This window comes from Portunus trituberculatus, chromosome 35 (assembly GCF_017591435.1).
Source record: "Portunus trituberculatus isolate SZX2019 chromosome 35, ASM1759143v1, whole genome shotgun sequence".
Taxonomy (NCBI): Eukaryota; Metazoa; Arthropoda; class Malacostraca; order Decapoda; family Portunidae; genus Portunus; species Portunus trituberculatus.
Genome location: NC_059289.1, coordinates 1,667,604 through 1,680,103, shown reverse-complemented (window position 1 = coordinate 1,680,103; position 12,500 = coordinate 1,667,604). Strand labels below are relative to the sequence as shown.

General features: G+C 41.6%; 1 protein-coding gene across 1 annotated transcript in view; it reads right to left on the bottom strand.

The window, feature by feature from the left end:
* The window catches only part of LOC123513016, a 120,476-nt gene that overhangs the window by 59,243 nt on the left and 48,733 nt on the right, over positions 1-12,500 (bottom strand). The window contains 1 exon segment of the mRNA XM_045269825.1: positions 3,584-3,754. Within this exon segment, the coding sequence (XP_045125760.1) occupies positions 3,584-3,754 (171 nt within the window).

The window sequence follows — 12,500 nt, the reverse complement described above, 5'->3', positions numbered from 1 at the left end:
AAGAAGGGATGGAGCCACAGGGGAAGGCCGGAATAGGTATAGGTTAAGGAAAAGGAAAAGAAGGGAAGGGGAACCTGATGAACGTCTATTTTCTGCCCGTTACGCATATTAGATACCACGAATTGCACAGGTTTATCGCTCCACTGCTCTCCTACCTTCCACCCTCAGCAGTTTACGAGTGGATGGGTGGATAGAAGGAGCCACGGAAGGTCTTGCTAGCCCCTCTGGTTAGATGGATAGCTTAGGGTGGGTATGGTTGAGTGGATGGTTTGATTAGTGATTGCTGGATGAGTGTGTGGAATCTGGATGTATTAATTAACCCTTTCGTTGCTATTTGACATGTTTTTTAATAATCACTAACCACTGACACAAATCTTATTCTAGAGCAACATGATAGCTTAGTGTTCGTGTGGGTGAGTGGATGGTTTGATTAGTGACTGTGTGATGGGTATGTGTGGAAGGTGTATGTAATAATTAACTCCTTCGTTGCTATTTGGCATATCTTTACACAATCACTAACCACCGAGACAAGTCTTATTCTACAGAAACCTACAAACCTTCTTAGTGGCTAGAAACTGCAATACCTTTCCTTGTAAACGCTTTCCTTCTTGCAGACTCTAATAAACAATCTCATACGTTGTTTTTAGTGTCTTGAACTGTTGTGCCTCCTCCTCCTCCTCCTTCTCCTCCTCCTCCTCCTCCTCCTCCTCTTCCTCTTACAGCTTCACCTCAGACTAATATGAACAAGAATATTAATTTTTATAACAAGGTGAGTAGATGGAAGAGAGAGAGAGAGAGAGAGAGAGAGAGAGAGAGAGAGAGAGAGAGAGAGAGAGAGAGAGAGAGAGAGAGAGAGAGAGAGAGAGAGAGAGAGAGAGAGAGAGAGAGAGAGAGAGAGAAATACAGGAAGAGGACACACAATGATCATGGTTCCTCCTCCTCCTCCTCCTCCTCTTACTCCTCCTCTTCCTTCTCCTCTTCCTCCTCCTCCTCCTCCTCCTCTTGTTAGGAGGATTAGGGGTAGAAGCACGTGTTTACTTCCTGCCAACGGTGAGATAATGGGATAAATGGATGAGGCAAAGGGGGGGGAGGGTGGAATGATGGGTGAAGCTCTAAGGGGGTGTACTGTAGGGAAGGGGGAAGTTAGGAGGTGGGTGGGGTGAGGAAGTTGTTAATGGGATGGTAAAGGGAGATGGGAGGGGAGGAAGGAAAGAGGGAGGATAAGGAGAGGAAATGAAGGAAAGGGAAAGGCTAGGGAAGGTAAGGTATGGTTAGGAAGGAAGAGGAGAGAAGGGAAGAAAAGGAAGGGATAGGAAGAGAAGGGAAGGGAATGGATGAGAAGGGATGGGAAAAAAGAAGAGAAGGAAGGAAGGAAAGGAAAGAGGATGTGAAGGGAGGAAGGGAAGGGAAAGGAAGGGAAAGCAAGGGATGTGAAGGGATGAGAGGAGAGAGAGAGAGAGAGAGAGAGAGAGAGAGAGAGAGAGAGAGAGAGAGAGAGAGAGAGAGAGAGAGAGAGAGAGAGAGAGAGAGAGAGAGAGAGAGAGAGAGAGAGTAATGTATATCTCCTTTCTCTCTCCCTTGCTAACTTTTCTTAACTCCCTACTTTGCCTCTCTCCTCCGTCACTCATCAATGCTTACCACATATTTCCATCTCCTTCCATTACCTCCTCGTCCAGCAGCGCCCCTCACACTCACACCTCTCTCCGTTTTCTTTCTTTTTATCTCCTCTCCATTCTTTCTTTCCTGGCTTACTCCCTCACTCTCCTTTCTTTTCTTTATCTCCTTCTCTTTCTTCCTTTCCTTTCTTATTCCCTCACTCTCCTTCCTTTCTCTTTATCTCTTTCCCATTCTTCCATTCCTTTCTTTTTTCCTCAGTCTCCTTTTTTTCTTTATCTCCTTTCTCTTTTTTCCTTTTTCTTTCTTACTCCCTCATTCTCCTTTTCTCTTACTTGTCACATCCATGTCATTCTTTTTTTTCTATTTCCTCTCCTTCCTCTACTCTAAATTCTTCCTACTTCTTTATTTTATTTCCTCTCTTACCTTTCTTTCCACAAACTTTTAAATTTTCATCTTTTTTACTTGAAAACTATCATTTTTCAGGGGTTCATTGTTAATTTCATTTATTCCCATCCTCTTCTCACCTTTCTCACCTTTCTACCTTCTCACACCTGCCTTTCAAACGTCCTTCCCTTTCTATGTATCTATTTCTTCCTTCTTCTCCTTTCTACGTATGTATTCCTTCCTTCCCTTACCTATCTCCTTCACAGCTACTGTTACCTCGGTAAATCCTCTCGAGAGTCCCGGGACCTCTAACGTGACTCTCAGGTGTCAACTCAACCTTACCTGTTAACCCCTTCAGTAATAGGATGTATTTTTTACTACGAATTTTGGGTAAGATTAGACGATTTTATTTACATTAGGAAGTGTCTATGGAGGTCAGAAGATTAATGGCTAGAGTTCTCACTATTCTAATCCTCTCACATAAGCATCTGAAGCTGCTTAAAATCAACAAATTGTAAACAGGATGAATATGAAAACGCATCCTGGTACTAGAGTCGTTAAAGACACTCCGCCTCACAAATTATTACATTAGGTGAAATTTCCTGAAGTTAACTATAAGAAGAAATGTGATCAGGAAGTAATGAGTTCCTATGGAGATGAAAATTAAGGGAAATCATATAAAGAAGAGATTGAGGTTTCTTTTTTACCTTTTTTTCAGATTTAGTGGCGTTGTAAAATGAGAAAAGTAATATTGTTTTGCCTGTGTGTGTGTGTGTGTGTGTGTGTGTGTGTTTGGACTGGAAACCTGAACAATATCCCAGAGCTTAATGAGAAACCGCCTGGCTACTCTTGAGTAATTTGATAAGGGAAACACACACACACACACACACACACACACACACACACACACACACACACACACACACACACACACACACACACACACACACACACACACACACACACACACACACACACACACACACACACACACACACACACACACACACACACACACCTAATTTGAATTACTGCCAGCAGGATAATGAAATAATAATACGATATAGTTGAGTTACTGAGTATATATACCTCTCTCTCTCTCTCTCTCTCTCTCTCTCTCTCTCTCTCTCTCTCTCTCTCTCTCTCTCTCTCTCTCTCTCTCTCTCTCTCTCTCTCTCTCTCTCTCTCTCTCTCTCTCTCTCTCTCTCTCTCTCTCTCTCTCTCTCTCTCTCTCTCTCTCTCTCTCTCTCTCTCTCTCTCTCTCTCTCTCTCTCTCTCTCTCTCTCTCTCTCTCTCTCTCTCTCTCTCTTTGATGATCATCCCCACGACAGGTCTCCAGTAATACCCGATGTAAGCGTTTCAAATTCAACTCATGATAATACAACGAAATCATGTTATGTGACTGAATGTGGCTGGAGAGAGAGAGAGAGAGAGAGAGAGAGAGAGAGAGAGAGAGAGAGAGAGAGAGAGAGAGAGAGAGAGAGAGAGAGAGAGAGAGAGAGAGAGAGAGAGAGAGAGAGAGAGTAGGACATTAACGCCTTGAGTCTCTTCACCAGCACCAGTAACAGACCTAGTAACTCACCAGCGTGTAGAGATCGTGGTTTTCAGAGATGGTGGTGACGGTGCTCCAGGAGTGGTGGGTGAGGAAGGCGAGGCGCGCGGCGTTGTGTGAGGAGTCTGGGGCCACCGTGCGGATGAAGCGAGGGAACGACGATCGGTCACTGAGAGCAGGGGACACCGAGCCGAAGGATACCTGTAGGAGAGCCAGAAGGAGATGCTATGATTCTTTGTGGATAGAGAAAGAACACAAAGGATGAACAACAAAAGGGAACTGGTAATATAGTGAGCCCTTTTTTTTACCATATTTTGTCACCCTTGGCCAGCTGTCCCTCCTACAAAATGAAAAAATTATCCTCTCTCTTATGACCTGAGTGTTGGCAGGTTAAGAACACAAAGAATGAACAAATAGTATGGGTTCTCTTGTTCCTTAACTCCTTCAGTACTGGGACGCATCATTACCTCGAGTTTTGTGTATGATTAGACGATTTTATCTGCATTAGGAAGGGTCTACGGAGGTCAGAAGATTAATGGCCAAAGCCTTCACTGTTTTAATCCTCACATAAATTTCTGAAGCTGTATAAAATCACCAAATAGTAAACAAAATGAATATGGAAACGCGTCATGGTAGTGAAGGGGTTAAAGAAAAAAAGAGTTAGGCAAAAGTCACGGATAAATGTCTTGACAATGTTGGGAATTTCAATTAGAGTAAAGTAAAGTAAAGTAAAGTAAGAAAGGCTATGTGTAGGGTATCTGTAGGAGGGACAGAAGGAGAGACTTAAGAAGAACACAGAAGATGAGCTGTGCATTCATAAGGATAGATGTAGGATAAGATGTGCTGGGAATAGGATAGAGATAAAAATAGATTAGACTGGATAGGAAAAAGAAATGAACAGAAAGAAGGAAACAAATGAAGTAAGACTAAATCAAATAAAAAAGAAAAACTATATAGGTAAAAATATAAGAAACAGATGACGAAGAAGATAGAAAAGACTGGATAGAAAGAAGAAAATAAAAAGAAGAAAAAAAAACAAGAAAAATAACAAGAAATCGAATAAAGAAAAAAAAAAGAAAAACATAAGAACAGGAAAGAAGAAAAGGAAAGTCAGACCAATGAAACAGAATAAGAAAAAGACAGAAAAAGGGGCGAGAAAAGAAACAAACGGAGATAAAAGAAAAGGAAGGCAAAATCAGAAGAAGAAATAAAGAAAAAAATTGAAGTAAAACATTAAGTGGTTTGTGAGCTTTGAAGAGACGCTAAGTAAAGGGTGACACTGCCGATGATAAAGTACAGGGAGGGAGGGAGGGAGGGGAGGGAGGCAGGGCGGGAGGAAGGATCGAGAGAGGGAGAAAGAGGAGGAGGAAAGGAGGAGGAGGGAAGGAAGAGAAGTAGACAGAGTGGTAATGAGAGAACGATGATGGAGTAGAATGTAGGGAAAGATGAGAAAGAGAAAGAGAGTTGTAAGTGTTTAGAATTACGAGAGAGAGAGAGAGAGAGAGAGAGAGAGAGAGAGAGAGAGAGAGAGAGAGAGAGAGAGAGAGAGAGAGAGAGAGAGAGAGAGAGAGAGAGAGAGAGAGAGAGAGAGAGAGAGAGAGAGAGAGAGAGAGAGAGAGAGAGAGAGAGAGAGAGAGAGAGAGAGAGAGAGAGAGAGAGAGAGAGAGAGAGAGAGAGAGAAATACCTGACGAAATGACACCAGATGAAATAGAAATATATGCAGAAATGAAGAGAAAAAATAATAAACACAATATGACGTATCAGACAATTTCCTGCACCTTCAGCCTCCCCCACTGGCCACCCACGCCCCTCAGCACACTGCCCAGGGGCGCCTCCATCCCCGCCAGGCCACGGCAGACAGGACACTGAAACTTTCCACCTCCAAGTTCAATATTGGCTGAAACAAAGCTAGGGAAAAAGGTGGCTGCGAGAGAGAGAGAGAGAGAGAGAGAGAGAGAGAGAGAGAGAGACTGTTCTACTTTTCTATTTCCATCTTTATTCTCTGTATATTTTACGATACCTGTTTCTTACTTGACCTTCTCTCTCTCTCTCTCTCTCTCTCTCTCTCTCTCTCTCTCTCTCTCTCTCTCTCTCTCTCTCTCTCTCTCTCTCTCTCTCTCTCTCTCTCTCTCTCTCTCTCTCTCTCTCTCTCTCTCCTCTCTCTCTCTCTCTTACTAAATAATGGCTTCACTATCATCATATCTTCACTATCGATCCATTCTTGTTATTCTTGTTTTTTTTTTCTTATTTCTTCTTCTTTTTCATTCTCATTATAAAATAAACAACAAAAAAGTTTACAGCAACGAAACACATAATAACTTTCTTCTCTTTCTTTTTTCTTCTTCTTCTACTTCTACTTCTTCGTCTTCTTTTTCTTCTTCTTCTTCTTCTTCTTCTTCTTCTTCTTCTTCTTCTTCTTCTTCTTCTTCTTTCACGCAAATAAATGGAATCTTATTATATATCGTATCTTTTTTTTTCATCTTCCTTTTTCGTATTTATCTGAACACATGAAAATCTACAACATATATTTCTTTTTCCTTCTCCTCTTCCTCTTTTTTCCCTGCACCTAAAAACATAACATCATAGGGTTCTTCTTCCTCTTCTTTCTCTTATTCTTCTTCCTCTTCTTTCTCTTCTTCTTCCTTTCCTCTTTCTATGAACATATGAAACTCTACATCTCTTTTCATTTTCTCCTTCCTCTCTTCCTCTTTTTACGTACATCACTACAGCCTTCTTATTATTATTATTCTTTTCTTTCTCTTCCTCCTTTTCTCCTTCTCTTCCTCTTCCTACGAACATATCAAACGACACATTTCTTTTTCTCCTTCTCTTCTCCTCCTTTTCTACGTACAATATTACAACCTTATTATTATTTTTTTTATTCCTTCTCCTTTTTCTTTCTTATTCCTTCTTCTCTTCTTCTTCCTACGAACATATGAAAATCTACAATATATTCTTTTTTCTTCTTCTCTTCTCCTCCTTTTTCTACGTACAATATTACAATCTATTTATTATTTTCTTATTCTTCTCCTCTTCCTCCTTTTCTCCTTTTCTTCTTCTTCCAACTAACATATCAAACTTTACAATATATTCTTTTTCTCCTTCTCTTCTCCTCTTCTTTCTACCTACAATACTACAATCTATTTATTATTTTCTTATTCCTTCTCCTCTTCCTCCTTTTCTTCTTCTTCTCTTCTTCTTCCTACTAACATATGAAACGCTACAATATATTATTTTTTCTTCTTCTCTTCTCCTCTTTTTTCTACTCACAACCTTATTAGCATTTTTCTTATTCCTTCTCCTCTTCCTCCTTTTCTCTTTCTTTTCTTCTTCCTACTAACATCTCAAACTTTACAATATATATTTTTTTTCTCCTTCTCTTCTCCTCTCCTTCCTTCGTAGATTATAGCCTCCCTATCATTACTATTCTTCGTGTTTCTTCTCCTCTTCCTCCTTTTCTCCTCTTTCTCTTCGTACGAACATTTAAAAATCTACAACACATTTACAGATTTAATTTCTCTCCTACTTCTCTTCCTCTTTCTACGAACAGCACCACAGCTTTCTTATTACTATTCCTCGCGTTCCTTCCTCCTTTCCCTCCTTTTCTTTCTCCTACTCCTCCATGGCTCCCAATTCACGTCTCCCCGGGCACACAATCACCCTCCCCCTACTGTCAACACATCGTGAAAGGATTCCTACTCCCGGAAAAGGCGAGGCTCAGCAGTCACCCACAGGCACGTTTCTCCTCCTTCTACCCCCTCCTCCTCCTCCTCTTGCTGTTGCTGCTCCTCCTCCTCCTCCTCCTCCTCTTCCTCCTCCTCCTCCTCCTACTTCTACGAGGGTCTTCAGCTGCAGTATGTGTCGTTACCAGTCAATCTACGCCAGGTTACCATGACGCATTCCAGTTCATCAGGTTTTGTTAGACTTCATCTCCTGTGCTGGGTATTTATTCACGTGTATCAAGTAGAGGGGGAATCTGTGTTGTCTTGCGTGTTAAGGTAAAGGAGGGCTGTGTGAGGAAGACTGAGGAACAAGTGAGGGAATATGAACACTGGAACTTACTACTTGTTTCCGTATTTCCATCTTCCTATGTCATGAACTCATTAAAGAGGGAGGTTTTAAGATATTTATCCCATTCTTTTGGCTAACGCTTTCGGACATGATCGGGGACTGGCATTTAAGTGGGTCTTCTTTGTTTAATCGTGTTTGTTCCCTTGGACAGATTTTCTTTCTTAAATGAGAAAAAAGAGACTGGGTGATGCGTGGTTAGTTGAGAGAGGTGGGCAAAGGATGTGACATAGTGATGCATAGAGAAATGAGGAAGGTGAGGGAAGAAGAAAATGCATAACTTAGTGACGTACTGAAGACTGAATGAGTTAATTGCAAAACACACACAAACAAAAATATAAAGTAAAGTGAGATAATTCATTGAGAGATAAGAAAGATGAAGGGAGGAAGAGGAAGCATATGATAGTAACAAAGAAAGATCGAACGAGAAAGACTAACAAATTATAAGACATGAGAAGAAATATATATAGTGAAAAAACATAATACAGTAAGATTTGGGGGTTACATGAGAGGGTGAAGTGATGCAGTGTGAAATAAGGATGAAGTAGAGCCTGAAGTGACGGTGAGGCATTGCAAGACGAGGAAACGTGACTCAGGGAGAGATATACAGCAAGATAGTGACGCAGGGAATGACGGAATGTGATGACCAGAAATAGTAAGAAAGGGTGAGGTCAGGACGATGAGACAGAGAGATAAGAGAGAGAAAGAGATAAAATAAAAGAGATGGTGAGACAGGCAAGGAAAAAAATATTAAGATGAAACAGGGAGTATGAAAAATGAGAAAGAGATAATGATACAAAGAAGAGATAGAGGAGTTTAGAGATGAGATATTGGAGAGATAGAGAGACAAAGGGTGATGGGATACACATTTTGGGATTAAGATGAGATAGGCTGAGCTAAGGATGATGACAGGGAGAAAGAGATGAGATCCTTTCCGATCTCCTTCTAAGGCAAGCATTACTTCGAAGAGACGGAGAGATGACTTGTCTTTTTCATAGTTTTCCTCCTCCTCCTCCTCCTCCTCCTCCTCCTCCTCCTCCTCCTCCTCCTCCTCCTCCTCCTCCTCCTCCTCCTCCTCCTCCTCCTCCAACATGAACCTCAATTTTTACCCAACGCGCGAGATAGAGGTCATTCAAGTGGGCTGGAAGAAACGAGGAGGAGGAGGAGGAGGAGGAGGAGGAGGAGGAGGAGGAGGAGGAGGAGAAAGAGGAGGAGGAGGAGGAGCAGGAGGAGGAGACACACTCATCTTCCTTGTTCCCTTGTTTTCCGAGGTGTCCATTACCTTCTCCTCCTCATTCTTCTCCTCCTCCTTCTCCACCACCTCCTTCTCCTCCTCCTCCTCCTCCTCCTCCTCCTCCTCCTCCTCCTCCTCCTCCTCCTCCTCCTCTCCAACAGTCAGTCTTAACCACGAGGACTTCACTCACATTTTTATTTTTTTCTCTCTCTCGTGTTTATTGATCTCTCTCTCTCATTTCTACTCACGTGAAGGCCGCGGTGCTGATTCTCTCTCTCTCTCTCTCTCTCTCTCTCTCTCTCTCTCTCTCTCTCTCTCTCTCTCTCTCTCTCTCTCTCTCTCTCTCTCTCTCTCTCTCTCTCTCTCTCTCTCTCTCTCTCTCTCTCTCTCTCTCTCTCTCTCTCTCTCTCTCTCTCTCTCTCTCTCTCTCTCTCTCTCTCTCTCTCTCTCTCTCTCTCTCTCTCTCTCTCTCTCTCTCTCTCTCTCTCTCTCTCTCTCTCTCTCTCTCTACTGCGAGAACGTTTAGTGCGCTCTTCCGTATTTCATGAACACGAAATCTCGAGGAGGAGGAGGAGGAGGAGGAGGAGGAGGAGGAGTAATAAGGCTTTCGTTCTTTCCTGAGTATTTTGTTTTGATGTTCTCTTCTTCTCTCTCCTCTCTCCTCTCTCTCTCTCTCTCTCTCTCTCTCTCTCTCTCTCTCTCTCTCTCTCTCTCTCATCAACCAAACCTCAACCAGTTCGGACTACACGAATATTTTCATACCAATTTTTTTCTTTTCCTTTTTTTTTATCATAGGTATTGTGTATTTGCATTTTCAGGAGGTGTAATTAGTGTGTGTGTGTGTGTGTGTGTGTGTGTGTGTGTGTGTGTGTGTGTGTGTGTGTGTGTGTGTGTGTGTGTGTGTGTGTGTCGATCCTTACGCCTGTATTGTTTTGCATCTATTACCTGCACGGAAGCCAATCTTTTTCTTTATGGGGTTATTTTGAAGCCGCCATACGCTGTTCCCTCCCTCTCTCCCTCACTCACCTCTGCCCTCCCTCGGCTCGCTACGCCCCGCCGATGCTCCCTCCTCCCTTCCCCCTCCTCTTCCCGGCCCGGCCAAACACGCTCTCATCACTACGTCCATCTCACCGTGAATATATAAGGTAATAACAAAGCCACGTAGGAGATGACACAACCTACGGAACGGGGAATGGTGTCAAGGGAGACTGTTGTTCCTCATTTTCCTCCTTTATACCCACAATAGCCAATCTGTCTCCGCCATTCACCTGTCGCCACTCTCACCTCTAATGCTCTGCTTCCCTCCACCTGGTTTGAATTTTTCGCTCTTGCTATGTATTTTTTTCTTGAGATTTTTTATTGTAATGTGGTCTTTTTTATATTTTTGTCTGTTTTTTTTCTTTTACCTGTCGTTCTTCTCTTTTTAGTTGTAATAGTTTAGCTTCTCACCTGCTATGTTTCATCTGGTTTGAGTTGATGTGTATTTTTATTTCATTTTCTCCTGTTACGGTGTTTTTTTTATATACTTTTTGTCTGATTTTATCTTTTACCTGTCGTTCTTCCCTTCTTACCTGTAATAGTCTGGCTTCTCACCTGCTATGTTTCACCTGGTTTGAGTTCATGTCTATTTTTGTTTCCTTTTCCCCTATTACGGTGGCTTTTATTATGCTTTCTGTCTGTTTGCATCTTTTACCTGTCGCCCCTCTCACCAATAATAGTCTGGCTTCTCGCCTTTTATAATTGACCTGGTTTGAGCTGATTATTTTTGTCTCCATTTCTCCTGTCACAGCGGCTTTTTTATACTTCTCGTCTGTTTTCACCTTTTAACTGTCGCCCTTCTTACTTGTAATAGTCTGGCCTGCTATGCTTTACCTGGTTTGAATAGACGTTTATTTTTGTTTCCCTTCATTGAGGTTCTTATTCGTATTGGTGTCTTTCTATATTTTTGCCTGCTTTCATCCTTTACCTGTCACTTTTCTCACCTGTAATACTTTGACTACTTTCCTTTTAAAATTGACCTGGTTTGAATTCATATCTATTTTCTGGTTTCCCTTTATTAAGGATCTTATTCGTATTGTGGCCTTTAATGATGTCTTTTCATATATTTTTTGTCTGCTTCCACCCTTTACCTGTCGCCCTTTTCACCTGCAATACTCTGACTCACCTGCTATGCTTCACCTGGTTTGAATTTGTCTATTTTTGTTTCCCTTTCTAGAAATGTTTATTATTATTGTTCTTATTTATATATTGTTTGTCCGTTTTCACCTTTACCTGTCGCCTTCTCACCTGTAATATTCTGACTTCTCACCTGCTACCTAGTATAAATTTATGTCTTTCTTGTTTCACTATGTTTTTTTATTCATATTGTGCACTGTTACGGCACCTTTTCATACTTTTTGTCTGTTTTCTTCACACTTTATACACTAACTCCTTACACATTGAATTTCATGTCTACCAACCCATGTCTTTCATTTTTATTCAGATATTTATACACACATATCTTAACACACTTTTTTTTTAACCTTCTCACTCTCTTTACCTGCCTTCCCTCACACTCAAGCACACTACCTCCACCCAGTACACGCTCTTTCTTAACTAGTCACACCTTAGACACCTTGAATTAATCAGATAACAAAACTTTTTCCACCTGGATGTTGCCAAAGTGTTCGGTGATTTTTTGGCGCGGGAATTTCAAAACACTATTTGTGATGAAAATTCATGTATATACCATATCTTAACGCACTCACACTAACAAACAACACCCATCACGCACTTTCCATCTAACGCTATGAATGATACTCTTTTCCTTTCATCTCTTCACCCTTCTTTCAATACTCACAGCTCACTCTTGCGCCACACCCTTACCAATTGCATTACACGTCCCCTCACACTCTCACTCCCTCCCCTCACTGCATCTTCTACCTGTTAAGGGAAAGGGGCGTTACTTTCCCTAATCTCATTCTTTTTCCTTCCCTCTTCGGATATTGTCTGAAAAATTTTTGCTTCATATTTCTTTTCCTTTTTTCGTCTTATTTTTTTTCTTTTTTTTTTTTTTCTTCTCACGCGGTTCTCCTTGTTCCAAAAATTCGTCTATTCTTTTCATGTAATTTGTTTTCTGGTATATTCTCTCTCTCTCTCTCTCTCTCTCTCTCTCTCTCTCTCTCTCTCTCTCTCTCTCTCTCTCTCTCTCTCTCTCTCTCTCTCTCTCTCTCTCTCTCTCTCTCTCTCTCTCTCTCTCTCTCTCTCTCTCTCTCTCCCATAGCTACTTCTGAAAGAAAACTTAATCTCTTTACTCCTTCTCCAAATCCTCCCTTCTTCCTTCTCCTCTTCTTCTTCTTCTTCTTCTTCTTCTTCCTCCTCCTCCTCCTCCTCCTCCTCCTCCTCCTCCTCCTCCTCCTCCTTCTCCTCCTTCTCCTTCTACAGCGTACGCCGAGTCACTAAGATGATTCCAAGATTGAGAAATAAGCCGTATGAGGAACGAGTGGAAGAACTTAACCTATTTAGCTTATCGAAGCGTAGGACAAGAGGAGACCTAATTGAAGTTCCCAGAATCTTTAAAGGATAGAGCAGCCTTGACTCTAATAAGTATTTTATCATTGATCACTCTAAAGTAACAAAAAAAATAATTGATTGAAGATAACACT